The sequence below is a fragment of the Pollicipes pollicipes genome, unplaced genomic scaffold, assembly GCF_011947565.3.
Source record: "Pollicipes pollicipes isolate AB1234 unplaced genomic scaffold, Ppol_2.1 Scaffold_7261;HRSCAF=8764_pilon_pilon_pilon, whole genome shotgun sequence".
Classification (NCBI taxonomy): domain Eukaryota; kingdom Metazoa; phylum Arthropoda; class Thecostraca; order Pollicipedomorpha; family Pollicipedidae; genus Pollicipes; species Pollicipes pollicipes.
Genome location: NW_023597054.1, coordinates 44,597,204 through 44,624,120, shown reverse-complemented (window position 1 = coordinate 44,624,120; position 26,917 = coordinate 44,597,204). Strand labels below are relative to the sequence as shown.

At 56.6% G+C, this 26,917-nt stretch overlaps 3 protein-coding genes across 7 annotated transcripts; 1 reads left to right on the top strand and 2 right to left on the bottom strand.

The window, feature by feature from the left end:
- Nucleotides 1-5,684: 5,684 nt before the first annotated feature.
- Nucleotides 5,685-6,926, bottom strand: LOC119112912 (uncharacterized). Its single transcript, XM_037237218.1, has 3 exons — nt 6,600-6,926; nt 6,111-6,334; nt 5,685-5,833 (listed from the first exon to the last, which is right to left on the bottom strand). Exons 1-3 carry the CDS (start codon nt 6,823-6,825, stop codon nt 5,711-5,713), a joined length of 573 nt encoding a protein of 190 aa, XP_037093113.1. The 5' UTR covers nt 6,826-6,926; the 3' UTR covers nt 5,685-5,710.
- Nucleotides 6,927-7,987: 1,061 nt separating this feature from the next.
- Nucleotides 7,988-12,326, bottom strand: LOC119111502 (rab11 family-interacting protein 5). Its single transcript, XM_037235319.1, has 6 exons — nt 12,257-12,326; nt 11,007-11,112; nt 10,273-10,410; nt 9,631-9,866; nt 8,924-9,093; nt 7,988-8,104 (listed from the first exon to the last, which is right to left on the bottom strand). The coding sequence occupies exons 1-6, from the start codon at nt 12,324-12,326 to the stop codon at nt 7,988-7,990; spliced, it is 837 nt and encodes a 278-aa protein (XP_037091214.1).
- Nucleotides 12,327-15,732: 3,406 nt separating this feature from the next.
- On the top strand, nt 15,733-25,114 carry LOC119112710 (protein disulfide-isomerase A5). 5 transcript variants are annotated; one of them, XM_037236984.1, is made up of 13 exons: nt 15,755-15,791; nt 17,235-17,279; nt 17,629-17,738; nt 17,904-18,127; nt 18,623-18,827; nt 19,391-19,611; nt 20,412-20,580; nt 21,059-21,205; nt 21,778-22,107; nt 22,423-22,551; nt 22,836-23,022; nt 23,439-23,562; nt 24,715-25,114. In XM_037236984.1, the coding sequence occupies exons 3-13, from the start codon at nt 17,688-17,690 to the stop codon at nt 24,851-24,853; spliced, it is 1,926 nt and encodes a 641-aa protein (XP_037092879.1). In that variant the 5' UTR covers nt 15,755-15,791; nt 17,235-17,279; nt 17,629-17,687; the 3' UTR covers nt 24,854-25,114. The 5 variants fall into 5 exon arrangements, with proteins under 5 accessions (XP_037092883.1, XP_037092879.1, XP_037092882.1 ...); XM_037236986.1 differs by having other exon boundaries at nt 15,771-15,864; XM_037236988.1 differs by lacking the exon at nt 17,235-17,279 and having other exon boundaries at nt 15,733-15,760.
- The last annotated feature ends 1,803 nt before the right edge of the window (nt 25,115-26,917 follow it).

The window sequence follows — 26,917 nt, the reverse complement described above, 5'->3', positions numbered from 1 at the left end:
AGCTCAAGTTAAAACCCAGCCGTCACCGCACCAGCCGCGCTCGGTGTGCAATACGCATCACATCCCAGCACAACTCAACGCAATGCGACGTAACACACACGCAATGCAGCGCAACACTCGCAGGCGGTCCACAAGTGCCTTGTCCCCCGGCCGGCGGCAACACTCCAGCCACCGGCGCCAGCCACACGCAAGGTGACGTCTCGCCGCCCCCCTCACAGTCTCGGCCCTGGGGACGCCGCGGATGGGCGAGCCCCGCGTGGCCCGGGCCCGCCGCACGCCGCCCCGCAGTCTGCCGCCGCGGCTTCCTCTGCTATAGACATCTCCCGCGCCCGGAACAGCACGCTGCCCGGCGGAGCAGGCCGGCCAGCGTCCCGGCGCTCCCGCATGCACCACGGCCAGGCTATTCGGCGACGTCCGACGGTGGTACGGGTCACTAGTGCTCACGTGAAGACGTCACGCACGTCACACTGACCGCGCGGGCCGGCTGCAGTGACGTGGCGCTTATCCAGGCCGAACGGCCGGCTGCAGTAACGTCATATTTGACCCGGCTGCTGGGTCGGGCCGCAGCAGTGTGGCCGGCTGTGATGACACCACTCCTGCTGTGATGACGTCACACCTGGCCTAACCGCTGGGCGGTGCCGTAGCTGACGGGCCCGCTGCGGCCGATGGCGCGGCGTGCCTGCGCTAGGGTCGGCCGACTCGATCAGCTGGTGCAGCTCGGGCTCTGGGATGGCGCTGCAGCCGGCGCGCGCGGCGCGCATCAGGCGCAGCACGACGCTGGCGCGCCGGTGCTGGCGGCGCATGCCGCAGACGGCGCGCACCAGCAGGCCGAGCGCGGCCAGCACGCCCAGCGTGTACCCGGCGATCGCCGACCAGAAGATGGCCGGCGAGGTGCAGTCGTCTGTCGCGTCCAGCTTCGATGATACCGGCGAGGAGCTGATGTCTGCCGCCGGCTCCACGGACACCCGGCGCGCGGCGTCCTCCGCCGACCGGAGGTGGCCTGGCGGCCGTGCGGCGAGCTCGGCCGAGCGGGCCCACGTGGCGCGGCCGGCGGACAGCGCGGGGGACCTCCACTGGACGGGGGTGGAGCGCAGCGGCGCCCAGTGCGAGTTGCAGAGCGGACCCAGGTAGAAGGCGCAGGTGCAGACGAACAGCAGCAGGCAGACGGAGACGCAGGCGATGCGGCAGTGGTTGACGAAGTTGAGTGTCAGCTGCTGGTCCTTCTTCACTAGGAACTCGTACATGGTAGAGGTGGACATGTCTCCGGACTGAGCCGCTCAGAGGTGGCGCAGAGGCTGACGGCGGCCGGGCTGTACCTCGTGCGTAGAGTCGGACCGCACGGACCCGTCCAGCCGCCCCGGCCGCACCTGAAGACCGACTGGCAGGAGGACAGCTCGCTCCCCTCACCGAGAGAGATTAAAGTCAGCGCCCGCGGCGGTGAGGGAAATGTCAACCCGAGCGCATATCTCGCGCCGGACCCTCGCCCGGCCCTACCGTTTGTCCAGTGGCGCGCTCAGCTGGGCTGACCAGAGGAGGCAACGGTCAACGGCCAATTGAGCCAAACGTGTCTAATCTAGCGTTTCTGATTATTTGGGAGCCGTCTTCAACTGGACCTCTCATTGAGGGACGCATGTCCCGACCGTGCCTCCTGGTATCGTCCCTGCGAGTGACCAGCGGGGCATCTCCTGGGACGGTACTGGAAGGGGTCGAAAACGTGCGCGCCATGCGGACAACAGGTGGGGTGTGACGTCTGTAGTACTATTTTTAGTGTCGACGGGGGCGCCTGTCTCTGTGTCTGTCGATTCAGGAGCGTTATGTGACCTTTTGCTGAGCGCCTGGTCCGGTATTTTTCCACCGGGCGTACCCCGCACGACTCTGGTGTCGGCACCGGCTTCTGTCGGTATGCCGGGCGCTGGCTGCGCGCGCTGCCGGTCCGCGCAGCAGCAGTTCCCCGTCAGGCAGAAGACACGCAGCAGTAGGGAAGGGAGGAGATACGCAGAGACGCGCGGCGGCAGGGAAGGAGGAGACGCGAAGACGCGCAGCAGCAGGGAAGCTGTGTAGGCGTCGCTGCGGAGCCGGCGCTGCGGCTGGAGCCGTTAGCAGCAGCCGAGCAGCTCTCAGCAGGGAGCAGGTGTGGCTCCGCCGCCGTCACCGCCGTCACCTCGGCGCGCGTGAGTCACCTCTGCCCGTCTCCTGTCCCGTCCCGGTACGATACCGCCCTGTCCTGACGCGCACTGGCGTATGGACGTGCTTGCATGTCCACATGTCAAATGTTTTCGGCACCGACAGCGATAATTGAGTACAGCGCACGCTACCGTGGGCATACGAGTATTCGTGTTCAATTCCTGGCGGACGCTTCTAATCTGGCCTTCAGATTGATGCCCGAAACCAATTTGGTAAGGGAAGAAAAAACGCGAAGTGCTCCACTTCAGCATTCGTGCGGCTGCCCAACCACAATCCCCCCCCCCCCCCCCCAAGTGCAGAAGCATTGATCACATACGTTGTGGCACCCAAATATTAAATTTCGCAATCACAAATTTTCCCGACCTTTTCGAATTTTGTGGTAAAGTGGCAATAATAGGAATTTGGGCTTTCGGAATCTTCGACTGCGCCGTCACATAGGGCCAATTGTGGAAAGTTGCGGCGTTTGCAGGCTTTCTGCTCCGGATAACCCAGCTGATGAGTTACCTGCCAGCTGTGGCGGCGTGTCAACCATCCATGCGACAGAAGCCTGTCTGGCTGAGTTAGCACGTGTTGCGGCCGTACCCGTGTTGCACGTGGCCGGCAATGGTCGGCGCATGGCCAATCTTAGGAGACCAGCACGTAGCCACGGACCAGCGCGCCTCGGGACGACCGCAGCCGATGGCGATCTGCACAAATCACCTCAGGCACCGCACAGCGGAAGAGACGAATGCATTTTGAACTTTATTTAGCGAGCTATGGATTTGGCATTGACGTGCAATAAAGTATCTGAACGCTACACAACTAAACAAAATAATCTTGCAATGCAGCCTAAATACGATTTACCCACCGCACCAGACCGAGATGGCCACGCCTCTGATGTCTGGGTGAAGACATGCAATCGTCCGGCAATACTTCACCTCCAGGGCAGGGCTACCGTTCACTACATAAATTCCTTCCAAAAATTATGACACAATCGCAGGAAGACGACCAGGTGTTTTACATAGCAGTTTCGTACAGCTTTTGGACGGCTGGAACATCTGAAGTCTGGCGTATCTTTACGGTTCGAATCCGGTCGGCTAGGTAAATCAGCTATCTCGCGAAGATCAATAGCTGGGCAGATTGCAGAGCGATTTCGTCAAAATGACAAGCTTTCCAGCTATCCCCATCACCAGTGCACCGAGATACGGCGTGACGAAACAAATAAATAACACTGCAAGATAATACAGATTCCAGTGCAAAACTTCTGACGCCATAACAATAACATTAAAGCTGGCTAAAAAAGTCGAGCGCATGTGTACGTGGTTCGTTTGGCACTACTGTCGATAGCATCTACGTAAGTACGTGAGCCGACTGGCCAGCCGCACCGAACAGCGCGCCGATGAGAAGCGGCCATAGCCCTCCCCCCCCCCCCCCCCCCCTCTCACGCCGGCCAACGCAATACGAAGCCCCAGCCGCCCCGGCCCCACGGGCCAGCAGTGACACCAGGCCCGGCGGCGGGCGGCGGCAGCAGCCGTCCGTCCGGCCCGCCAGCATAGCCGGTACGCGGCGACAGACGCCGCGACCGCCACAGACGGTGGTCCCCGCGTCCGCCGCCGCCGTCCCAGGTGCGCGGCCACGTGCCGGCCAAACGTCCACCGCCCCGGCGCCGCGCCAACGCTTAAACAGGACCCCAGGGTAACAGACGACAGTGTGACGGAATATAGCGCTACCAAGCCGGTTAATACAGGGCGCCGTGTGGCATGTAACCGAGCGCAAAATACGAGCATAGCCAGACCACGAGTACGGGCCATTTGATGGGACAGGGACGCCTTGCACGCGACCGCAACAGGTATATGGTCATTCAGACCGTTGGCCTCACAGTATCACATGCGTATTACTGTTGTGGTGTGAGCGCCAGAGTAAGCAACGTGCGAGGAAAGAACGGTCACGACGCCGCGAAGGCCGCAGCGGCCTGCGCACTCGCTCCAGCCGTCCCGTCTCCACGCGAGTGCCTGCCAGGGCACTCGCGACGCAGGGCGGCCCGCCGCCGCCCACACAGCCGGCCCGGATGGAAGACACGGACGGACGAGCACGCAGCCTGGAAAACTTTGCACAGCCCACGGTTTGGACACGAGACGGCGCCCGGTGCACCAACTGCACACCGCAGGGCAGCGTCGCCCGACCCCGCAGCGCTGGCTGACGAGCTCCGCCGGACCAGGCAGGCAAACGCCGCGACATGAGCCCAACATTCCGTAACGTGCCATATAAATGCATAGCTTTCACGCGCATATGGATGAGCTTGTAAGTACTGCGCGTAAGTGGGCGACAGCTCTGATAATAATGTACCGCAACATACCCACTCGCAACACGCCGAACGCCCCTCCTGGCCAACATCGGGCCAGTTCCCCATTCCGGCGTAGCTGCCCGGGTACGGATCACTTCGCACCGCCCGCGCGTCTTACCAAAGCCGAAGCCCACCGCGAGGTCGGCCACCACTTGAAGTTCCGTGCGTGGCTAGAAACAACAACTCGTTCACCTGGAAGAGCAGTACCGCGAAAGACGCCATTGACATGTAAGTGACTCAGGTGACATTGAGCAGTCTGACCAAACCCTTACTGGGAAGACCATACGAATGCGCAATGTGGCATTACCGCCACCGTCGGTCGGACACAAACTACCGGGCGCAGCCGCGCGGACTAAGAGGACCCTCAGTTGGAGCTGCAGGAGCACCGGGATGGACATCCTGGCAAGACTTCCCACCGTCTCACACCTGGCTGAAATACTACAACACCGGCTACAATTGAAGGCGGGATTTTTCGCGGTACGCGTCTCTCAAGATTCAGACACCAAGTTACTGATCCAGACTGTTCGCTGCATGATACCAAGATCTCCATCCTAACCACCAGCTGAGTGGCACGAGGCCGCCGCCAGTCGTGTGAGCTGTCGCGCGGCCGTCACCCGCCGAGCCTCAGATGGGAGGATGGTACACCGGCGGACGCGCAGCCCACCGAACCCTCGCCGTCGGCTGAAACACAGGGCGAGGCACCGTCAGCCCACCATGGTGCCCACCTGACGCCGCGCGCTCCCAGCGGTACACACCTGATCCCGTGCCTTCCTCAGCGGTCCATACCTGGCCAGATGCCCTCCCCAGCGGTCCGTACCTGATCACGTGCCTTCCCCATCGGTCCGCACCTGATCCCGCGCCCTCCCCAGCGGTCCATACCTGACCAAATGCCCTCCCCAGCGGTCCAAACCTGACCAAATGCCCTTCCCAACGGCCCGCACCTGACCCCGTGCCCTCCCAGCGGTCCATGCCTCACCCCGTGCCCTTCTAGCGGTCCGTACCTGTCCCCGTACCCTCCCAGCGGTCCGTACCTGTCCCCGTACCCTCCCAACGGTCCGCATCTGACCCCGTGCCCTCCCAGCGGTCCGTACCTGTCCCCGTACCCTCCCAGCGGTCCGTACCTGTCCCCGTACCCTCCCAGCGGTCCGTACCTGACCCCGTGCCCTCCCCAGCGGTCCGTACCGTGTGTCATCTCCTCCCGGCTCAGCAGGCCCGGCCGGCGTACTTCACACCAGCTGCCGTGCGCAGCGGGTTCTGCAGCAGGTCCGGTTGCGCCTCCATGACGCGCAGCAGCAGCGTGTCCAGGTACTCGTCCAGATCCGATGTCTGCAGAGCGGCACATAGCCAGATGAGGTCGGACCGCCGTCGGCACGGACTGGCGCCGTACCAAGCTCGCTCGGGACACCGTACCGTGCCATACCGTACGCCTGCCTAAAATGTACACCTAGTACATGTACGCCTGGCCAAACACAGTAGGGTGGACACGGCGTGAGACAGGGAAAGCACGCCGTTACTTAGGATAGTGATGTTTTCGGTCGTTTACGGGAAGGACAAGCAGCGCCTCCACGCAAGAGCTCCTTCGACACTGCCGGACGCGACCCACCTGCGCCTTGGACTTCTTCAGTTCGTCCTTGACCTTCTTGAGCTCCTGCTGCAGACCGAGCACCTGCTCGATCAGGCTGTCGCGCGAGCGGCCGTCGAAGGCGCGAAGAGTGTCGCGCGACAGCCGGGACGGCTCGGCCGAGGCCGGGCCGCGCTCGTTGCCGCCCTCCACCACACGCCTCTCGCGGCCGTCCGACAGCGGCAGCAGCGACACCGTGGGGCTCGCTGCCGGGCCCACATCGGAGCGTCAGTCGGCGCCAGTGAGACGCGCCGGTGCGCGGAACACGCTGAGACAGACACGGCACGGCAGGGTGGGCAGCGTATAGCGAGCTGTTGGTGATCGCCGACGCCTTGCGCCGTTGTACTTAACGAGATGGACGAGACAGGTTACACTGTCAGTGACATGGACAATGACATGAAGCAGAGCCCCCGCGAAGACAGACTGACCTCTGATTCGATGGATGCGGGCAGAAGAAGCGGGCAGACTCACGTGGCATGTCGTCACCCGCGGCGTCCTTCTCCAAAGCCTCCAGCGAGTCCTTCTCCTTCTTCGAGGTGAGCTGGCGGAAGATGTGCGGCGTCTTCTTCAGCGGCGACATCATCTTCTCCAGCTTATCCTTCTTGCTGGAGCTCTCCTTACGCGGCTTGTCGCGGGGAGACTCCTTGGCCTCCGGCGCCGCGGCCGCGGCCGCCGCCTCCTCCTGCTCCTGGTCCATGTCCTCCGGCTCCAGGAACGGGTTGCTCCCCTCTGGCTCGTCGAAGGGGTTGGCCGGCTCGGCACGCGGCGCCGGCACTGGCGGCTGCGGCTGCGGCTGCGGCTGCGGCGGCGGCGACTGCGACGACTGCGGCGGCGGCGGCTGCGGCGGTTGCGACCGGGGCAGCGGCGGCGGCGGCGGCTCCGACTGAGTCTGCGGCGGCGACGGCAGCTCCGGCTGGGTCGGCTGCGGCGGTGGCGGCTGCGACCGGGGCAGCGGCGGCGGTGTCGCGCCGCTGACCTCAGCCGAGGGGCGTCGGTGGCCGGACGAGCGGGCGCTGCCCAGCCGCGCCGACACCGCGCGCTCCGCTGCGGCAGGGCAGGCGCCGTCACAACCCCCCAGCGTGTTCAACAGACCCAGCCACGGCTTCAGCACTGTTGCCACGATCTGAATAAGACTTCTCCATCGCCTTAGGTGCTTAGGTGTCTCGGTCCACAACCCTGCGCTCCCCGGTCAGGCCGTGGTGCAATGCCAGGTCGCGCGGTGGCATGTTGAGTGAACGACCCACAACTACTCAACCACACATAAAACGACCAAACACATACAATTCATGCAATCCTACAGTGGAGTACTTACGTTCCGGGGTTCCGAAGGGGTTGGGAGCTGGAGTTGGTACAAGCGCGGCAGCAGCGGCGGCGGCGGGGCGAGGTTCAGGTTCGGCCGGCCGCTCAGAGATGGCAGCCAGCGGCGGCGCGGCCGGTGCGTCGCTCAGACCGGACTGCACGGAGCTGGAGAGAGACGACAGCGGCGTCTCGTCCACGTGCGCGGCTGCGGGGTGGACAGGCACGGGTGTCAGCTCGTCCCAGACCATAGTGATGTCAGTCAGAACAAGACGGTCGGCAGGTCATGGGACTACAGACAACACCAGATACAGATAGTGCAGATCAACCAGGCTGAGTCAGAGCCAAACCCTGTGAAATTTAAGCAGGGCGCGTGGAAACCACAGGCACAAAGAACACCAAAGTCCTGATGTTAGTTTACCGGTAAACGATTTCTTCTTTTCTTTGGGGGGGGGGGGGGCAATGATATAAACCTATAGCTTAGGGTGTGTATGAGCGCAATAATGTTATACATCAGCGGTGATTTGCTGGGGCTCCGGTCAGCTGAGGAGGGAGAGTGCCGGCTACACAGCGGTGTGACAGTCTGCTTCACCGTCCGACCCACCTCGCTGGAGACGCTTGTGGTCGTACGACCCGTGCAGATCGGGCGTCACCGGCTTCCGGCCGTGGTGGTCGTCAAACTGGAACAGCAGGCAACTCAGTCACGACCGCATGGCGACGGCCGGCAGCCGCGGCCGCCCCAATCCCCATCCGCGGACGACTCGACTTGCCCGGCAAGGCAGAAAATCGCAGTACCAGGTCCAAACTGACAAAAAACGGGTCTCAAATTCGCTCTGCCCACGCGAAACCAATCCTGATCACACCGAACCCTTCCAGCCTACTCTGAGCTTGTCTTGCCCATCCCAAACTCGGCCTACCCACCCAGAGTTCGTCCAAATCCCACAGCATCCGTCCCATACGGCCCAACTCGTCACCACCCTCTGAACCCATCCACCACGTCACTACTCTATACTCTGAACTCCTCCTAACTCACCCGAACTCGCCCTCTGAACCACCTCTCTCTGTCTGTCTCTGTCTCTGTCTCTGTCTCTGTCTCTGTCTCTGTCTCTGGTCTCGTCCTCTCTGTCTCTGTCTCTGTCTCGTCCTGTCTCTGTCTCTGTCTCTGTCTCTGTCTCTGTCTCTGTCTCTGTCTCTGTCTCTGTCTCTGTCTCTGTCTCTGTCTCTGTCTCTCTCGTCTCTGTCTCGTCTCTCTCTCTCTCTCTCTCTCTCTCTCTCTCTCTCTCTCTCTCTCTCTCTCTCTCTCTCTCTCTCTCTCTGAACCACCCCAATCTCGCCTTCTGAACCACCCTGAACTCTCCCTCTGAACCACCCAATCTCGCCATCTAAACCAACCCTAACTCTCCCTCTGAACCACTTTAATCTCGCCCTCTGACCCACCCCCATTTCGTCCACTGACCTACCCCGATCTTGTTCTCTGACTCAGACTCAGTTTGACTCACCCCGAACTCGTCCTCCTCGCCCTCGCTAATGACGCCCGGCTCGGCGTTGATGGAGGCCGAGTCATCCCAGCCGAGGTCGCTGCCTGCCTCGGAGCCGGCCTCAGAGCCGCCAGCGCTGCGGGACCACGAACCGCGCCGCCGGCTCGTCGGCAGCTTGGCCACCTTGTGACCTGGCGGGGCGGGGGCGGACGGCATCAGTCGAGAGGAGGTCACAGACGTTGTGTGTTGTGAACTGCTGGCGGCGCGCTGTCGGATGTTATGATCTCCTAAGGGTAATGAGGTTATACATGTTTTTGTTTGCCGCGGCCGACCAGAACACGTCAAGTCCCTGTCGCCTGACGAAGATCTGCGAGACGTCACGTATAATCGAGGTCTTCCAGAACACGTCCGACATTTCGACAGGCCCAGGCCGCGACCGCATCAGCTGTCCAGGTGACCGCAGCCGGGGAGAGTACGCGGACGCATCCGCACAAGGCACGCCGGTGTCGGTCCTCTGTAGCGCAAGGCCACACCGGCTCCAGATCAGTAGTGTCAGGGCGGCCGCATCCACAGCGACATACAACGATTCAACGACATCTATCGGCTGATTTGATGCGATACATTACGCAAAACGCCACCCGGCGAGTCCTCCGGGTAAGTTCTCTGCGCGTGTCCTCCGTGACCTGGGTAGATGGACCATGACGAACGTGCCCATTCCCACCGCTCACCGACGGAGGCGGCCAGCTTCTTGATGGACTTCTTCTTCTGGTTGAGGCTGGCCAGGCTGCCGCCGAGCGCGCCGGTGACCTTGGGCAGGCTGACGAGCGAGCCACGCAGCTTCTCGCCCTGGTGCAGGTCGGTCGTGCTGGCCGAGGCCGCCTTCACCGTGAAGCCCAGCCGCACCTCCAGCTCGCCGCGCTCCTTGGTGTCCTTCTTGTCCGGCTTGCTGTGCAGCTTGTACGACCTGCCGGGAGCGGGACGGCTCGTCAGCGGACGGCGGCGGTGGCGGCGGTGGCGGCGGCGGAGCGGCGGTGGCGGCAGCGGAGCGGACGGCCGCGGCGAGCTTCGGGACGAGGAGACCGGGGCGCGGACATGAAGGCGAATAATCATACTATACATATCTAATATGCAGTATATACATTGTACATAAGGAGCCAGCATGTGGGAGCACAGTCAAGTAAAATATAATACCCAGAGTTGATGGCCGTACAAAAAACATCCGAAAAAAACTGCTAACTACTGACTGGAAGCATATGCCTGAAAGCCAGAATTAACCTGGCTGCCTCCCCTTCCCTTCCACGGGCACTCAGCCGACACTGGTCCCTTTCTGCCTCCCTCCCTCCCCACTCGCTCGGTCGACGGTCTATCACCTGTTTTTGGGGCGCTCGTACACGTCGAAGTCCGACAGCGGTATGGTGGTGAGTCCGAGAAACTCGTCCACGCCCAGGAAGTTGCGGTGCAGCACCTGCAGCTTGATCTCGGCCGTGTTGCCCTGGCTCGGGATCGTCCTGAAAATTGCACCATGGCCGACAGCGTCTGATCAGTGTCACATCCTCGCTCGCTGAATTTGAAAATTGAGACTTCTATATATATTTTTGATACTTTGTTAGAACCTAACAAAACAGCTGCATATAACAACCTTCCATGGCAGCAAAATTCGAGAACAAATTCGGAAGAAATGAATATTTAAGTTTCCATGTGGGTTTGAACAATGCCCGATGAAGCACGAGGACCCAACATTACATGGGACGTCACTAACAGCCAAATCTAAGGAATTAGCTGCTACAACTCGGACACGTATGTTAATGATGCGGCTGACGACCTGGTGTATCTAGCATGAAACTGCTCAGAACACTACGCAAATGCCTTTACAGCGACCGGCAGACGAAAAGGGTGTCGTGAAAACTAATTCAAAACAACTCGCAAACGTGGGTCATGTGTAGCGTCTGTCGGCAACGCATCATAAGTTGGAAGAGCGGGCTGGATTTACAGTCAAGATGCTGGATTAACCAGCTGGATTTACAGGTGAGACGCTGACCGCGCCTTGGCTGGCCCCAGCTCGGCTGACCGACGGCCGTGAATGGTGATAAGCTGCGGAACTCACAGTTCGCACTCCTCGCACCACTCGACGTTCGGCGGCGCCTTCTCCTTGACGGACGTCTGGTACTTCTCCTTGCCCAGGCTGATGACGACGAAGCAGTCGTTGGTGCCTGCGGCATCCAGATAGGGTGAGCGACGCTCCGCCCGCCTCCACGCCCGCGAGCGTTACGGGGAGCGGACGCCGCCGGCCCGCCACCGTCCCGGGACACCAGTCAGCCGACATAGTGACGGCCAGCCGACGCAGTGACGGCCAGGCGACACAGTGAAGGCGGTGACATCAGGACCGTGCATTACCCATCGGATTCTGCATCAGGGAGTCGACAACGGGCGGAGAGGAAGAATCAGTTACAAGACACCATCGGCAGGAACAGCGCATGACTGTGGCTGGGGACTTCAAGGACGCTTCGAAGCAGCCAGTCTCCGGCGCTCTGCCGGGAACACAACAGCCGATCTCCAACCCGTCACATTCCACGGCATGACCTCGGCCACAGAGAAGCGTGGGCACAGCGAAGGCCGGATTTCGGAGGACCACATCTGAGAGGGGGCGCTGTCGGGGGAGCGGGCTCCCTGCAGCCGACCCGAGACCACCACACCGGCCGGGCAGACCCACTGACCGCGGTGGTGACCCGAGGTCTGGAGCGGCGCGAATCGACAGATGCCTGTCCGCTTGAGGAACAATGACCGCGACCATCATAAACAGACCCATCTGCACGATGTTACGCAGGGAGCGAGCTTTTCTGTCCGTGGCACAGCAAGAGGCCACACGTAGCCCCGTCCAAGCCCCGTCACGTAATCACGCCGTCCGACGGCCCGGCGTGGCGCGTGACAGCCGCCGCTGACGTTCTCCGCCGGGTGGCAGATGGCGGCGTGGCAGCTGCGCGGCGCACTCGTGCCGGCGTGCCGTTACATGGCGCCCCCAGCTCGGCTCCCGTTCGCCCGGCCAACTGATCACACGCCTCCGATTAAGACGGCCGGCCGCGGTGAGTAATCGGCACTGCCGCGCGTGCTCTGCTCACGCCGTGGTGCAGGTCATGCAATATCAAGGAAATTTCTAATGACTGGAGCCTGTGTGCCTGAAAATGTACTCTTCCAGGACGAAATACATCGAAAGTGAGCGTACGGTTCATTAAAGATTAGCATTTAGATACTGATCAGCGACATGCTTGCATGCTGAAAGCTCGCATCGGTTGCGCCGAACGACAAAGACTGGATGCAATTCGTTATTTCCAACTAAAACACACTGTTTGAACTGACCATTTTTGCCCTTCACCAGAAGTCCCTTTGCTCTCTGCACAGTCAGCTGCACGTGAGTTGGCATCCACATGATAGCGGTTTGTAGACCGTTGTCGTTGTTGTGTGGACCAGACCTGGAGTTAGCAATCCATTCCTGAAACGGAAAAATGAACTATTCATAATTGGTGACGTAACGCATGCACCAAAACCAAAAGATGAGATATGCTATTACTATTTCGCAATAGAGCAGGCGGGCATATGATTTCACCCGTCGCCCTGATGGGGGAGGGGGGGGGGGGGAGGCGGTATGCCAACCCCAGCTTTTACCAAAACCTCCTGGCATGTCGTGCAGTCGCCCTCAACCTTTCACAAGGCCCGGGGACATTCATTGCACTTTTTTGGCAGCCCCCGTGTTCGTGCACGAAACGCAATAGCGGCGAATCGGAAAGAGGGCAAACACATATCCGCGGCTGTCGGTGCGATACTTGTACCATCACAGTACACCTTTAGTCACAGCTATTCCGTATGAGCTAAATGGACAAACTCTACCATTAATTAGATGGATGGTAAACTTTCGTCATCAGTTGGTTAGAACGCCTGCCTTCCGATCCACCAACCCGTTGCGGAGTGCATTTGAATTCGCTTCAGGCGTTCGCTATTTGCCCTTGACAGACATGGTCTGCGGCCGGAGGCAGCGACCGTGCCAATGGCCCGGTGACGTCAGAGGGAAGGACGGACCGAACGGATCATTGACGCATGCTACACTTTCGCCGCCTAATTATACCGTAGACCTGGAATTGTACCATCGGATGGTAGTGGTCAGGGCTCACACGACAAGCACTGGTTAGCATGAGCTCTTACCCCATAAATCTATCCATTCCAAAAGGTTCAGATAAAATCTTTTCAACAATCGCAGTCACATAAAGTGTAAGGACACGGCGCGTAATGCAAATCAAATTTCCCGGCGGCCATGGGTCGGTGTAATTGATAAAAACTCGTCCAAATGCCTGTCTATTGAAGCCAAGGACTGTTTACCAGACAGGCTGCGGCAGTGCACTGCATCTACGTCGTAATTGGGACTTGTTGTTTATTGATGTTTCACGGCGCACCAACCGCAATGATAATTTTTTACGACGCACTAAGCTACTGAGGCTACACGGCGTCGCCTGTCTCTCATCCTAGCAGGGAGGCGTGAATTAAATCTTAACATCGACTTTCTACAAAGTTTTGTGGGTGATCCAGTCATGTTACTGTATGGCTTATATATGTGACCACCGACTACACCAGGGGCGAGTCGCTATGCACTTTGTACTGACAGGTGGTGACACCCTGTTTAAGTTGTGTAAAACTAGGCTATATGCAACTTTTGATGAAGCCTGCTTTCATTGAAACAAAGGGCATTTACCCAACATCTCTCATTTCATTAGCATGACAAAAGTCAACTTGAAGCCTGTGAGAGCTCAGAGTAGAGAATGTAGGTCCTGAACATTTGTCTTCTGCCTGGTGGCATATGCCATTAACTGTTTTTTTCTTACTTCTGCCAGCTTCTGATGGACACATTAATGTATGGAGTGTGGACTCTGCTGCATAGTTGTGTCTAGTGCCCACTTCCTGGCACATTATTTGGGTGGATTTTGATGGTTCGTAGTGGCAACAGTCCTGACTTGTGTCATGCCTTCTGCTGTTCCTTTTATCAAATTCTTCCACTTCTCCCTACATCTTGGCTTCACACAACAGGCATGATGATGAAGAAAGGTATCCAGCTTTGAACCCTTATCAGAACCCAAGACAATGACAAGCTGAAGTCAGACCTAGTCAGTGGCTACCAGGCATGGGACTGTGAGGCCAAAGTAAAAACCTGTAGCTCCATATTTTTCAAAACAAACCACAGACTAAAGCAAGTGGCTCCAAGCCTTGCACACATACAGCTTAAAACTGCAATTTTGTACAAAGGAAACACAAGACAAAAAACCTAATCCAACATTAATCCAAAATCAGGAGGCTGAAGCAGAAGATGAATCTGGAGTAGAGCATTGCATACCTGCAACCATCTTTTTGTGTGAGCTAAAACCATATGAGATCAGGTAACACAACAGTCCTGCAGAGTGAATTAGGCAAGGTGTTGACTTTACAACTGAAATATGTTATAGCAGTCACTGCCCACAGCCACTTCTCTAATTCAACTAAATTATTTATCACTACTTTGATTCTATACTAAAAAAAACAAGTAACTTTGTCTAAGAACACACAGGTACCTGAACCTGCAAACCAATTTAATTTGCCTCATAGGCATATAATTCCCTTAGCTGCCCACCAGACATTTGAAAAATAGCAAAAACATGCTGCATATGCAACTCTGGACATAAAACATTCTTTGTTATAAAGGTTATGTACTTATGGCATACATGAACAGAGTGTAATAATATTCCTGTGATACATTCTTTTCAAATTCACAGATCATGTTCATGAACACTTGTCAGTAAGAAAACTTTCTGGAAAATAGAAGGATAAACACCCAAACAGTGCTATGAATACTTTTTAATAAAACTATCTGGAAAATTGAAGGATAACATAAAAATAGTGCTATGAAAGCTTCTTTTTTACATATCACCATGAATTTGTTGTAAGACATAGACAGAGGCAAAAATATGAGCTAGTGTAAAAGAATGACCTAGTTTTTACCCTACAACTGAATTATCAGACTATTTCACATCATAACTTCACAAATGCACCACCAATATGAATTCAGCATTCTGCACCATTGTACAAACTTTTTTTTACTGGATATCTTCATTTAGCATTTCCACAGCAGCCTCAGGACAAAGGGAGACTGCGCACCGAGAGCCCCAAGCATCTGCTGCTTACCTAGGTACATTGCAAGCATGCTAAAAGTTCCATAGACATTTACATACTAGTCATGCTTCTCACCTTACGATATTGCGATAGGGATAGAAATTCTCCTTGAAACCTACGCCCGCCAGGCGACACTGGAGGGAGGTGAACTATAATGGGGCACCCATACCCAGAATTTTCCCATCGCCAATATTTCGATTCATGCCTTGCTCGTTGGCTTATGTACATGAATCATACACTGTGGCAAGCCTGAACGACATCAAGATCCTTACCTAATATTCTCTAGCAGACACTGGATAATGTTCAGGACCTCACGCGAAATATCGCCCACAAAGAATTCCGTGAACCTATGACGCGTTACAACAAACAGTAGTTTACCTTGAATGGGGCGTTTGCGACGCGTCTGTAGACAAAATAAATCAACGTCACCGTTTGTCCTGTGACGCTTACTACTACGAATATGTTTATTTTAATACAAATATACGCTTATTTTTTGCAGGGAAGAAAAAATAAGTTTTTTCAAATTAAAAAAATACATAAAAGATTAGAACATTTCAAACTTTTATATTTGACGCATGTTTTGTAACTTTGTAACGTCACTTTAAGAGATCATGAGCGTGCCCAATACCATGTAAAAGTCGAGGATTTGAGCTGGGCTTGAGTCACGTTATGGTGAGTGGCGGTGAACTGGATGGACGCGGAGGTATACCAAAACATTCGAATATATAAAGATATTTGCGGGGTTGTCTTGATCTTGAACGCGATGAGTTGTTGAGGTACGGATAAGGGCTGCATTTGTGTGTCATGTGCAATGACCCGACGATGGATGCATTTTGAGCGGCATACTTCACAATTGCATGCGTGTACAGCCAGAACCTGAAAAACCGGCTTTTTGAGCACGGCGTGTCCATTAGACAGAGGCTGAGGTCAGGGGTGGCTGAACTTTGGGCTTACTGGTGCAGATGTGCATATTTCCTATTGCTGCCACTGCCTCCTGTTATTTACTCATTACATTTGGCAGTGTGCAAGCAAGAGGTAAGGTTATTATATTGTCAGTTGTAGACCATTCCATAATCACATGACACATGCTTTGCCATTCTGCACTTCTTCATCCTTGGTTGCTTACTGGCTAGGCTGGATGGGTGTGCTTCCCCTATCTGCTGATCACTATGTGAAAGCCTCTTAACATGGCTTTCATGCACAATTTTATTTCCTTTTTAAGGTTTTGTACCTGTCAGCTTTTTTGTTGAATACATTTTTGGAATGAGTCCCTATGCTTGGCAGTGCTTGTTATGTAAGCTGCTTTGTCTTGTCCCCCTTGTTTCATTGTATTTACAATGCATAAAAAACAAGCTTCCCCAGTGCATGAATGTAAGTTGCAAATGACTCATAGTCCATGTTACCTGTCAATACATACAGGCTTAGCATTTCAATAGGTACCTATATAAAGAGACTTGAATCTCCATTGATGATGAATGTGCCACAGTCAATTGACCATTTCTGCATCATGTACTGTTGAAGCAATCCAAAAAGAAAACTATGACTTTGCCAGTTTTGAAGTTGTTTGGTGCCACCCAGGATGACTATGCATGGTGGAAAATTTGGGTTGTCTTGAAAATAGATTTTAAGCTGCTCTTTAATATAGGCCTTAGATTTATCAGGAGGATGCATTTTTAAAATTCAGCCCAAGACTTTTGATTGGATGGATTTGTAGGAACAGACATGCTAAGTGGCTCTCATTACACAAACCCTGCTCCATTCATCCAATCATAAAATTCCAGTTCAACAGCACAGTAGGTGGCAAAAGGCAAATTTTTCAGGACCCTGCATGGTCTGCCCCAATATCTGACCTTATCTTACTGGGAGCTGCTGCAATTACCAGCTGCAGGCCATCAAAGCCAGGAGCAAATAGTGATCACAGAAGAAAATCAAACCCACCTATCCCATCATGGGTCATTTGGAAGGCAGCAGCTTGGAGGACAGATGAAGCTGCATTAATGGATATATGTAACCTTTAAGTAAGGATGTCATGCTTTGATTTTATTTGTTTTAGTCATATGTGAGCTTTAATATGCTCCCAGGATTGTCATGCAAATTTTGGTTGAAATGTATAATTTAGGACTGATCAAAGCATGTTTTTTTTCAGAAAAGTGCATTTGGGCTGGGGTTTTCTTCATGCAAGCTTTCTGAGGTATAAACAACTCAAAATATCATGCCATTAATATGTGATGGTGTGTGCTTGGTTGCACCCAGGGATGTCTCACCAATAAATGTTGTGTCTGTAAAAGTGAAGGCTTCTTACACAGGGAAAATGTGTCCATCAAAGCTTGTTTTGATGGAATTACACTATTGATGTGGAAGTACTTGCTTCAATATCTCATGTGATTTTTCAAGTGTATATTGTGTATCATTATATTTTCACCTATTTTGCAGTAGCAGTAAATAACCACTAAATGAGAAGCATTGTTATCTCTCCTTGTGAGTTGTTATATTGCCTGCATTGATCAGCTTTGATATACAAATTTTCTGTCATCTTGCAGTAACCATCTCAATGCAGTGAGCCCTGGCATCTTTTTCACACACCAGAGCACAGATAAGCATGAGAAGAATGTGGACATCCAGCAAGGCCCTGGTGACTCTATTCATACTGGTGAGTTGGTTTTTTATCTTTTACCTTCCTGGGACTATCACAGGGTGGACATGATCTTACTCAGTCGTCATTCCAAAAGCCTTGTTCAGGTGAGATATTGGTCCTCTCAGCCTTGAGCTCCATGGACACCCCCAGACAGTGTGGTGACAGTTGTGCGCCCTGCAGGCGGCCTGCCTACTGCCGTCCAGCCGCCAAACTTCGCGGAAGACGAGCGCAGTGATCGACATCCACGACCCAAAGGAGTTCAAGAAGCTGCTGAAGACCACGCCAAACGTGCTGTGCTTGTTTGTCAAGAATGGCAACATCAACAAGGAGCTGAAGCGCGTGGTGAGCCTGACGGCTGAGCAGGTGCGCGGCGTCGGATCCGTCGTCTACATCGACTGCAGCGGGTGCGTGCCGGCCTTGGGGGGAGAGGGGGGGGGGGGGCGGGCTCGTCCGAAGGTGATGTATGGTGCTGGCGGAGGTCTGCCCAACTTTACCCAATCGTGCAAGACCTGTTACATTCCATTCTGCTCATCATGGAGCATATGCCGAAACTTTTGGTTGAACTCATGATGCAGGTTGTGCCTGGAATAACCATCACGTAGCCCTGTCAAAGGAGTCATCTTTTGTTTGTATGCTAAGACAAGTGCTAGTGTTTTTATCAGGTCGCAAAGATATAATTGACACACCATTCCTCTGACCTGTATCATGTATATTAAGCCAGTATGACCTTTAACAACTTCGTTTCTTATCGCTCAAGCAACTGGAGAGGGCTGGCAAGCTTCCCCCTGGCTCAGACCGTGTGTGAAGTGCATTCCGCTGCGCCGCAGGCGCCGCACCGCGTCACCCGAGCATCCCTCGCCACCTCGCCGCCCCTGACCCCTCCGCTCCGCGCGCCGCAGTGATGGCCGCAAGATCTGCAAGAAGTATAAGGTGGCGCCGGAGCCGAGCGTGCTCAAGCACTACAAGGACGGCGCCTTCCACAAGGACTACGACCGCAAGCTGACGCTGACGTCGATGGTGAACTTCATGCGCGACCCGGCTGGCGACCTGCCCTGGGAGGAGGACGCCACGGCCGAGGACGTGGTCCACCTCAGCAACGCCCAGGTGTGCCCCTGGATGGGACCGACTTTTCAGGGAGGGCATGGCTGCCGAGCGTGTGATGATTACATTATTTTAGAGCTGCCGTTCGTTTAGACGCGTGGTCCTCACTAAGAGTGTTCAGTAGATTACATGCATACTGTACGCGTGATTTTAAGTCTGCGTTCGTGGATCGCCACGATCGTAACCAGAGGCGCTTGAGTCTACGTAATCGGCATGTTTTCCGATGCTTCGAGAGGTTGGACGTGCTTGGTCATGTAGCACCTTGTAGGCTTTGATATGTGAACCATTAGAGCTGTACTGTTCTCGCGCGTCATCTGGTCCGCTGGTCATTGCGCTGCATTCGGCGCAGATGGGTCTCGGCCGCTTGCCTTCTCCTCGACTGCCACTGGGCCGTGTCCACTTAATATCCACAATTTCGGATGGTGTGGCGCAGGCTACACCATTCGAAACTATGTTGTTGGGGGAGCGATTATGTTGTTGCCGGCTGTAATGTTACTGCGGGAGCGACTATCACCAGGTGACCCCAACAACCGATTTCACGAACCAGAGCGCTGGCTGTCCCGCAGGCGATGGCGCAGCTGTTGAAGAAGGAGGACCGGGTGTTGGTGATGTTTTACGCGCCTTGGTGTGGCTTCTGCAAACGGATCAAGCCGGAGTACGCGTCGGCGGCTACCGAAGTGAAGGAGCAGCATCACGTCATGGCCGCTATCGACGTCAATCAGCCGGACAACTACGGTGTCCGCACGCGCTACAACATCACCGGCTTTCCCACGCTGCTGTACTTCGTGTGAGTGTATCTGTCGGCCACGCCGCTGGTGGGTCGGGGTGCCGCGCGGCTGGTGGGGCACCCGAGCAACCCGTCAGGTGGTCCGACCAGGGCCGAAGAGAGCTCCCACCTGGCTCAATGCGCCTCGGAACTGCAGCGCCGGACGCAACGAAAGGTGCGAATAGCGTGATCTAATGCGCTCGGGGTATTTCACTGGGGAATGTGTATTTGTCGCGCTGTATGGTAGACTTGGGGCGCGTTCGGTTGGCGATAATCTCAAATAATTATCCGGAATGTTGGAAAATTCCTGGAGATGGCGTTCGGCATTGCCAATACAGACAATGGTCGCACATAATGATTCGTGCCGAGGGAAAATCCAAGGTAATTCTCGGAGCATGGTCAAGACAGAATCTTTTTTCGTTATGCTTAGTTATGGCCGTTGGCTGTGCATCGCGTACGGAGTCAGAGCTGGGGGATCATTTTCGGACCTGCCGAACGTAAATGCAGAATCTCCGTGGATGATTATCGGAGAAAAAATTATTCTTTCATTGAATTTCCCTCCATCGAATGCGCTCTACTACTGCGCGCTGTTGTAGTGTATTTAGCTTCGGTGCAGTGTGATGGTGTATTTCGCTCGTGTGCAGTGTGGTGCAGTTCGCTCCAGTGTATTGTGGTGGTGTAGTTGGCTCCGGTGATGTGTGGTGTTGCTGGTTCCGGTGCAGTGTCGTGGTGTAATTGGCTCTGGTGAAGTATGATTTGCTGTCGCGCATGTGTCGGCCGTCGCGCCCCTGTCGACCTGGCTGACTGGCCGGCTCCCACAGGAGGGGCAACGTCAAGTACACGTACGACGGCGAGTACACCAAGGACGGCCTGGTCAAATTCATGGAAAGCCCGGGTCAGGCGGCGCCCAAGCCCAAGGAGGAGGCCTGGGCTGATACGCCGAGCGACGTGGTCCACCTCACCGACGCCACTTTCGACGAGTATCTCAAGGTAGGCGGCCGGGCGCCGGGCGGGATGTTCGCCGCCGCGCCGCTGGACAGTTGGCCGGCATGAGTCCCGAAGGCGCTCGGCTCACGACATCTCGTGAGGGCGTCACCTGTCGCTCCTGAGTGACTGGCGCGTCTAGACCGGTGTCCGATCTCGTGAGGCGTCCCCGGTCGCCTGACGGCCGTGCTCCGGACTGGACGTGCTCTGAGACCGAGCCGCGGGAGCAGATCGCTACGAACCAGCGGGGTGGTACTGAGTATTGACTAGGTGATTGGAAGCTTGTCACTTTAAGAATGCAGGAATGACCGAGTGTTTTGTTATCCGTCCTTGTACCGCTTGACGCTGCCGTTCTGAACATGTTCATTTGGACTCTGACGTAAGGTTCTCTTTTAGCCGTAAATGTAGTTGCATGTGTAAATTAATGTTACAAGTTCCTGGGGAGGCGGGTCATTGTCATTACCGTGCCCGTCTCCCTTCTCAGGGCCACCCATCGGTGCTGGTGATGTTTTATGCGCCCTGGTGCGGCCACTGTAAGCGCATGAAGCCGCAGTACCAGGAGGCGGCCACCGCGCTGAAACAGAAGGCCGGCGGAGGCGTGCTGGCTGCCGTCGACGCCACGGAGGAGAAGGCAAGCCATCCCTCCCACTCTCCCTCTCCCTGTCCCGCCCCGGCCCGACTTTGGCGAGTACATGATGGGCTGCGATTGTGTCCGATAGGCGCCCGAGGAACGCCTATCAAAAGACATGCGACAGGGCGTGCTCGCTGCGAGAAACCTTCGCGGCAGTCATGGAGCATGATCAGTTGCGGCGGGGATCAGCGGTGGCGAACTTTCGGGCGTGATCTGAGCCCGCGGTCAGCATGAAGCAAGGCGCGGCAACCGTAACAGTTGATTATCTGTAGCAATCTGGTGGATGAAGCTCGCTCTTGTGTGTCCAAGCCTGGGCATTAGGTCCTATGTCAGCCAGCGCAGCGAACCTCAGCGCGTGTTCGGTGGTCCCGGCAGGCGGGTCGGCGGCCGGCCCGGGTCCGTGCGCCGGCGTCGCGCCGGCCAGTGCTGACCGTCGGGCGGTGTTGCAGGCGATCGGCGGCCGGCCCGGGTCCGTGCGCCGGCGCCGCGCCGGCTAGTGCTGACCGTCGGGCGGTGTTGCAGGCGGGTCGGCGGCCGCCCCGGCCAGTGCTGACCGTCGGGCGGTGTTGCAGGCGATCGGCGGCCGCTTCGACATCAAAGGCTACCCGACCGTCAAGTACTTCCGCGACGGCGAGTTCGCGTTCGACGTGAGCGTGCGCGACAAGGACAAGATCTTGGAGTTCATGGCGGACCCGCAGGAGCCGCCGCCACCGCCTCCGCCCGAGAAGGCCTGGGCCGAGGAGGCCTCCGACGTGCACCACCTGACCGAGGAGTCGTTCAAGGCCTTCCTCAAGAAGAAGAAGCACGTGCTCGTCATGTTCTATGCGCCGTGGTGCGGTCACTGCAAGAAGGCCAAGCCCGAGTTTCAGGCAGCGGCGGCCGAGTTCACCGACGATCCCAAGGTGGGGGCGGTCGTCACGCCCGGCGGCGCGTGCGCTGCTGTGTGTCGCCGTGTTTGTGACGTCCCAGGCGGGGCCGCTGGCTGTCAGCGAGGCGTCTGGGTTGTGGTAACTGGCCGTGTTTTGCCTGTGAATGTGCGTCATTCGGCTCGTCTAGAACGTGGGTGATGTTTATTCGCGGTTTTTGTCTGGTTTCGACTTCGTGGAGATTCCCGGGATCCACCCACACTGGACCGTTGATGAACACCAGCTCCTGGCGGCGCATCCCGGCCGTGTCAGCCGGGCCCCTCTCCTCAAGGCTCGCCGTGCTGTCCCCAGGTGGAGTTCGCCGCCGTCGACTGCACTGTCGAGACGGGCATCTGCAACGCCAACGACGTCAAGGGCTACCCCACCCTCAAGTACTACAACTACTACAAAACCGCCAAGGCGTACGAGGGCGGGCGGACGGTGGGTGTCCAGTGGGATGATTGTTTTCTGGCGGACCGTCAGCGTAGCCAAGTCTGCAGTTAGATGACTATGTCGCGTCAATGTGATCGGCTTAACATGTGCCATATTCTTCAAATCGCGTGCACTGTGCGTGGTCGAGTTAAAAGCATCGACTCGTTGGTGGGTTTAAGTGCAAATCAAGGCGTGCCAGCCACTACCGAGTCCCGCCCGAATCTTCATCCACCTGCGTCCCCGATCTGACTCGACGTCTCCGCTCTGACGCACACCTCCGCCGCGCCCCGCAGAAGACGGACTTTATCAAGTTCATGCGGGACCCGAGTAACCCGCTGTCGGCGTCGCCGCCGGCGCCGGCGCCCGAGGAGGAGTGGGGAGGGCTGCCGGGCGCCGAGCGGCTGCGGCACCTCACCGACGACAGCTTCGACGCGACCGCGAGACAGGCCGACAACATGCTAGTCATGTTCTACGCGCCGTGTACGTGAGGGGGCGAGACGTGGGGAGTGCGGTGCGGTGCAGGGTGGGGGGGGGGGGGGGGGTGAGGGCAGTTGGGGTGGATCCAAAGCCTTTGGGCGGAGGAGGACCGAGTGCATGGCAGTGGGGGAGGGAGATGGGTGCGGACCAGCCCGAGCGGCGTCATTTCAGATGCTGTAGTGACGTCAAAGCCCGCCTCTGCCTTTGATGTCTCCCCATAAGGGACACACTGAGAACATTGCCGGCTTCACAAACGGTTTAGATTGAGTCCAGGCAGAGTCTACAGCGCCATCGCACGCGTGTCCGGCCTGTTCTGGCGCCGTCGGCCTCTGGCCAGGGGCGGGCCGCTCGTCCTGCCGTCCCTGGTGTTCCGTGCGCCGCCGGCCGGTGCTCACCCAGCCGGCGTCCGCTCCCCGCAGGGTGCGGCCACTGCAAGCGCATGAAGCCGGCGTACGCGGAGGCGGCGGCCAAGCTGGCCGAGGCCGGCGTGCCCGGCGTGCTGGCAACGGTGGACGCTACCGTGCAGCGGGGCCTGCACAACAGGTGAGGGCCGGAGCCGGCGACAGCTGCGGCAGGCGTCTGTGGCCGGAGCCGGCGGCAGCGGCAGCAGACGTCTGTGGCCGGAGCCGGTGGCAGCGGCAGCAGGCGTCTGTGGCCGGAGCCGGCGGCAGCGGCGGCAGGCGCCTGTGGCCGGAGCCGGCGGCAGCGGCAGCAGGCGCCTGTCGCCGAGCCGCGGCAGCGCGGCAGGCGCTGTGCCGGAGCGGCGCAGCGGTGGCAGGCGTCTGTGGCCGGATCCGGCGGCACGGCGGCAGACGTCTTGGCCGGAGCCGCGTCTGTGGCGGGCAGGCTCTGTTGCGGATCAGCGCAGCGGCGGCAGACGTTTGTGGCCGGAGCCGGCGGCAGCGGCGGCAGGCGTCTGTGGCCGGAGCCGGCGGCAGCGGCAGCTGTCTGTCTCGCCGCCGGCTGTGTTCATTGTGACGGTAAGGTCGCGGACGTGTCCAAAAACCAAAGTACGTGATGTCTCTCTCGTCATGTTATTAATGCTGGTGTGCTGAGCTCTGTTTATCGGTGACGCCCCCTCTGAGACCGTGTGTCTTAATTAATATGACACGGCACACTACTAACGAGTCCCAAATTCCCAAAAACGAGTCCCAAATTCGAGTGAAATACAATAAGTCGAAAATTCACTTCAGTTAGGCAGGCTTGCACCTTTCAGGTGAAGTTAAGTGTTGAAACCTTTAGCTCATTCGATTTAGATTTTAATAAATACGCCTTCGAACATAACATATTTCAACAATTGCGCTCAGCGTAAGGGGACATTTCTGCCGAAATACAGTTAATTTTGTGCCTTGTTTTTTATTCGAAGTCGAGACTGAAGCCAATATGAATACAAGCGCAATGTTACACAATGTGCTGTGTAACATTGTGCTCTGTATGATCTGCCTACTCGAGAAAAAAATTGGTCACAAAGGCGGGCAGGCGTATTTCTGCAGTTCTTGTAAGACACACGCACTGAACCCGAATGATGGAATAGCAGACCGGCCGGGCCGGCCTGGCGTCGCCACGACCTGGGCCGCCTCGCTCTTACCCCGACCTGAGCCGCCTCGCTCTCACCACGACCTGAGCCGCCTCGCTCTCACCTCGACCTGTGCCGCCTCGCTCTCACCCCGACCTGAGCCGCCTCGCTCTCGCCAGGTTCGACGTGCGCGGCTTCCCGACGCTGAAACACTTCCGACACGGCAAGTTTGTGTCTGACTACACAGGGGAGCGGACTACGGAGGCGTTGGTGGCGCACATGCGCGCGCCACCCACCGCCGCCAAGACGGAGCTTTGACCGCACGCCGACGCCGACCCGGCGACATTTTGCGCCGCTGGCCGCTAGGGGCGCTGTCTTCGCCTCCGAGGAGACTGCAGCTCATGATATTTGCTTAACGCTAATGCTCTCGTGAAGAAATTTAATTCACACTGGGACGCTTTTTGTTGCGCCGCGTTTACACTGTGGCATGTGGCGACGTTTGGCGTAAAGATGTGGTCGGTGGCCGCGCCACCGTGTGTGGGGATCAGCCGGATACAATATATACATGCTGGTGCTACGGGACCTGATTGCGGAACGATCAGAACTCTGGTGGATTGGCGGTCTGGAGGAGTGGAGACAATGGCTCGCGCTATTAAACCTATGAGGGCTGTTTTGGGGATTTTTAGTTAATGGAAACGTTCGTGAGTGGGCGTCGCGGTCAGGTGAGTACAAACGCCACCTCACTGGTGGTCATCAGCTCCGCAGCGAGGTAACCAACAGTGCGCCGTTGGTCACGGTTGGCTGTCTAATATATGACACAATCACGATTATGTGCTTGCACCGTTCAGGTGTTTCCTCGCGAGTCACTGAGAAAGTTTGCTTTGCCCCCCCCCCCCCACACACACACTCTTGATTGCCTGTAATACCGGCGAAATTACTAGCCTTACGGCGTCCACGCCTCCCATCAGGTACGTCATGGAGTAAACTCGAAGCTTATAAGTAGTGCAGTGTTCACCGCCTGATTTGTTTTTGCAGGCTCGCGATCGGTGGCGCAATGATTTCGCGTCGCCTCTATCGTGCATATGATCATTCGTGGCTCGAGACAGGAAGCGCGGAGAGTGTCAGCCCATGTCAACCCATGTGGAGATATGCGCGCTTCGCTAAAAATTGGAGGTTAAGAGCGTCTCTGAGGATCTAGCCTGCCCCTTTGCGTTCTTTACTGACCGACTCGCGAAGAGCTGACTGCATGGTGGGCCTTAAGCGCACTCGGGAGGTGGGGGAGGGGGGAGCTCAGCTCGTGGTATTGGGGACCGTGTACAGTTATCGTTACTAAGCATTGCAACGTCGTTTAAACAGTATCTCCCGGTATATTAAATGTCGCTAACTCATCATACTTCCACGCACATTTTCACCTTTTTATGCTGCCCAAACTAAGGTGTATGGTCCCTGTCGGGCTCCTAGCATAGTTATTCCAGAAGGTGTTGTGCATCGGACATTGACCCCACGTGACGATGTGACCACTCGATCTCGCGTGGTTTGACACAGTCCGTGGGCACCAAGGTGGCCGAAGTGGATGGTTTTGCGTACACGAAGCATTAGGCCGCGTACAAGGCTCGGAGTGTCAAATTCTGGATTTCTTTTAAAAACCTGGTTTCCTGGAAGCAAGTTAAGACTAATGACGTTAACTGTGACGGTACCGGTGATCCAGAGGTCGACAGATTATTTTCTGGTCATTCAAGCTGTTTGAATAGGTTCAACTGGCTTAGCGTTTGCGAAGCCCTAGGTGGTGGCACCGCTCCCCGTCACTCACGTCCTGAAAGATACTGCAGCAACCGCGAGATTCATTCGCGTTCACTCACTTGCGATCCCAACGAGTGGATCCGCGGGCGCTTGGTGAGATAAAGCTGGGATACAAGTGCTTGCACGATTGAATTGCCCACTTGCAACTGGTTTTGATGACGCCAAGGTCAGTGCGCGAGCTTATCAGGCACTTCCGACCAAGGCCCACGGCAGGAGACAAACAACCTGCAGTTCACTGAACAGCTTCCGCCATTCGCCGCAGGTGCGCAATAAGTTGAGGCCTTGCATAATGCATAGGGCTTCTCTTTTCGACGGTGTTCGTTAACGCACGCTCGGATGGGAGTGGGGTGGGGGTCTAAGTTTTTCCCTCCACCGTCCTCCAGAGGTTTGTCAAGAATAACGTCTGAAAAGCACGGCGTGGTCACGCCGAACATATCATGTGAGTAGGGAAGCCTATTGAAAAGCGGACCTTTTGATATGCAAATTCAATCTGCCTTTTGAGGTCACTTACCTATGGCAGGTCGAAGTCGGGCCGCGACGGTCAGCGGGGGCGATTTCCGTGGAATCGTTTAATATTATGTG

Coding starts and splice junctions, on each gene's coding strand:
- LOC119112912 (XM_037237218.1), bottom strand. CDS start 6,825: ATGGACCAGGAGCAGGAGGAGGCGGCGGCCGCGGCCGCGGCGCCGGAG. Junction 6,335..6,599: donor CGCGGGTGACGACATGCCAC/GTGAGTCTGCCC, acceptor TGGGCCCGGCAG/CGAGCCCCACGGTGTCGCTG. Junction 5,834..6,110: donor TGAAGAAGTCCAAGGCGCAG/GTGGGTCGCGTC, acceptor GCCGCTCTGCAG/ACATCGGATCTGGACGAGTA.
- LOC119111502 (XM_037235319.1), bottom strand. CDS start 12,326: ATGTGGATGCCAACTCACGTGCAGCTGACTGTGCAGAGAGCAAAGGGA. Junction 11,113..12,256: donor TCTGGTGAAGGGCAAAAATG/GTCAGTTCAAAC, acceptor TGGATGCCGCAG/GCACCAACGACTGCTTCGTC. Junction 9,867..10,272: donor TACGAGCGCCCCAAAAACAG/GTGATAGACCGT, acceptor CGCTCCCGGCAG/GTCGTACAAGCTGCACAGCA.
- LOC119112710 (XM_037236988.1), top strand. CDS start 17,688: ATGAGAAGAATGTGGACATCCAGCAAGGCCCTGGTGACTCTATTCATA. Junction 22,108..22,422: donor AGTTCACCGACGATCCCAAG/GTGGGGGCGGTC, acceptor TGCTGTCCCCAG/GTGGAGTTCGCCGCCGTCGA. Junction 23,023..23,438: donor AGTCATGTTCTACGCGCCGT/GTACGTGAGGGG, acceptor CGCTCCCCGCAG/GGTGCGGCCACTGCAAGCGC.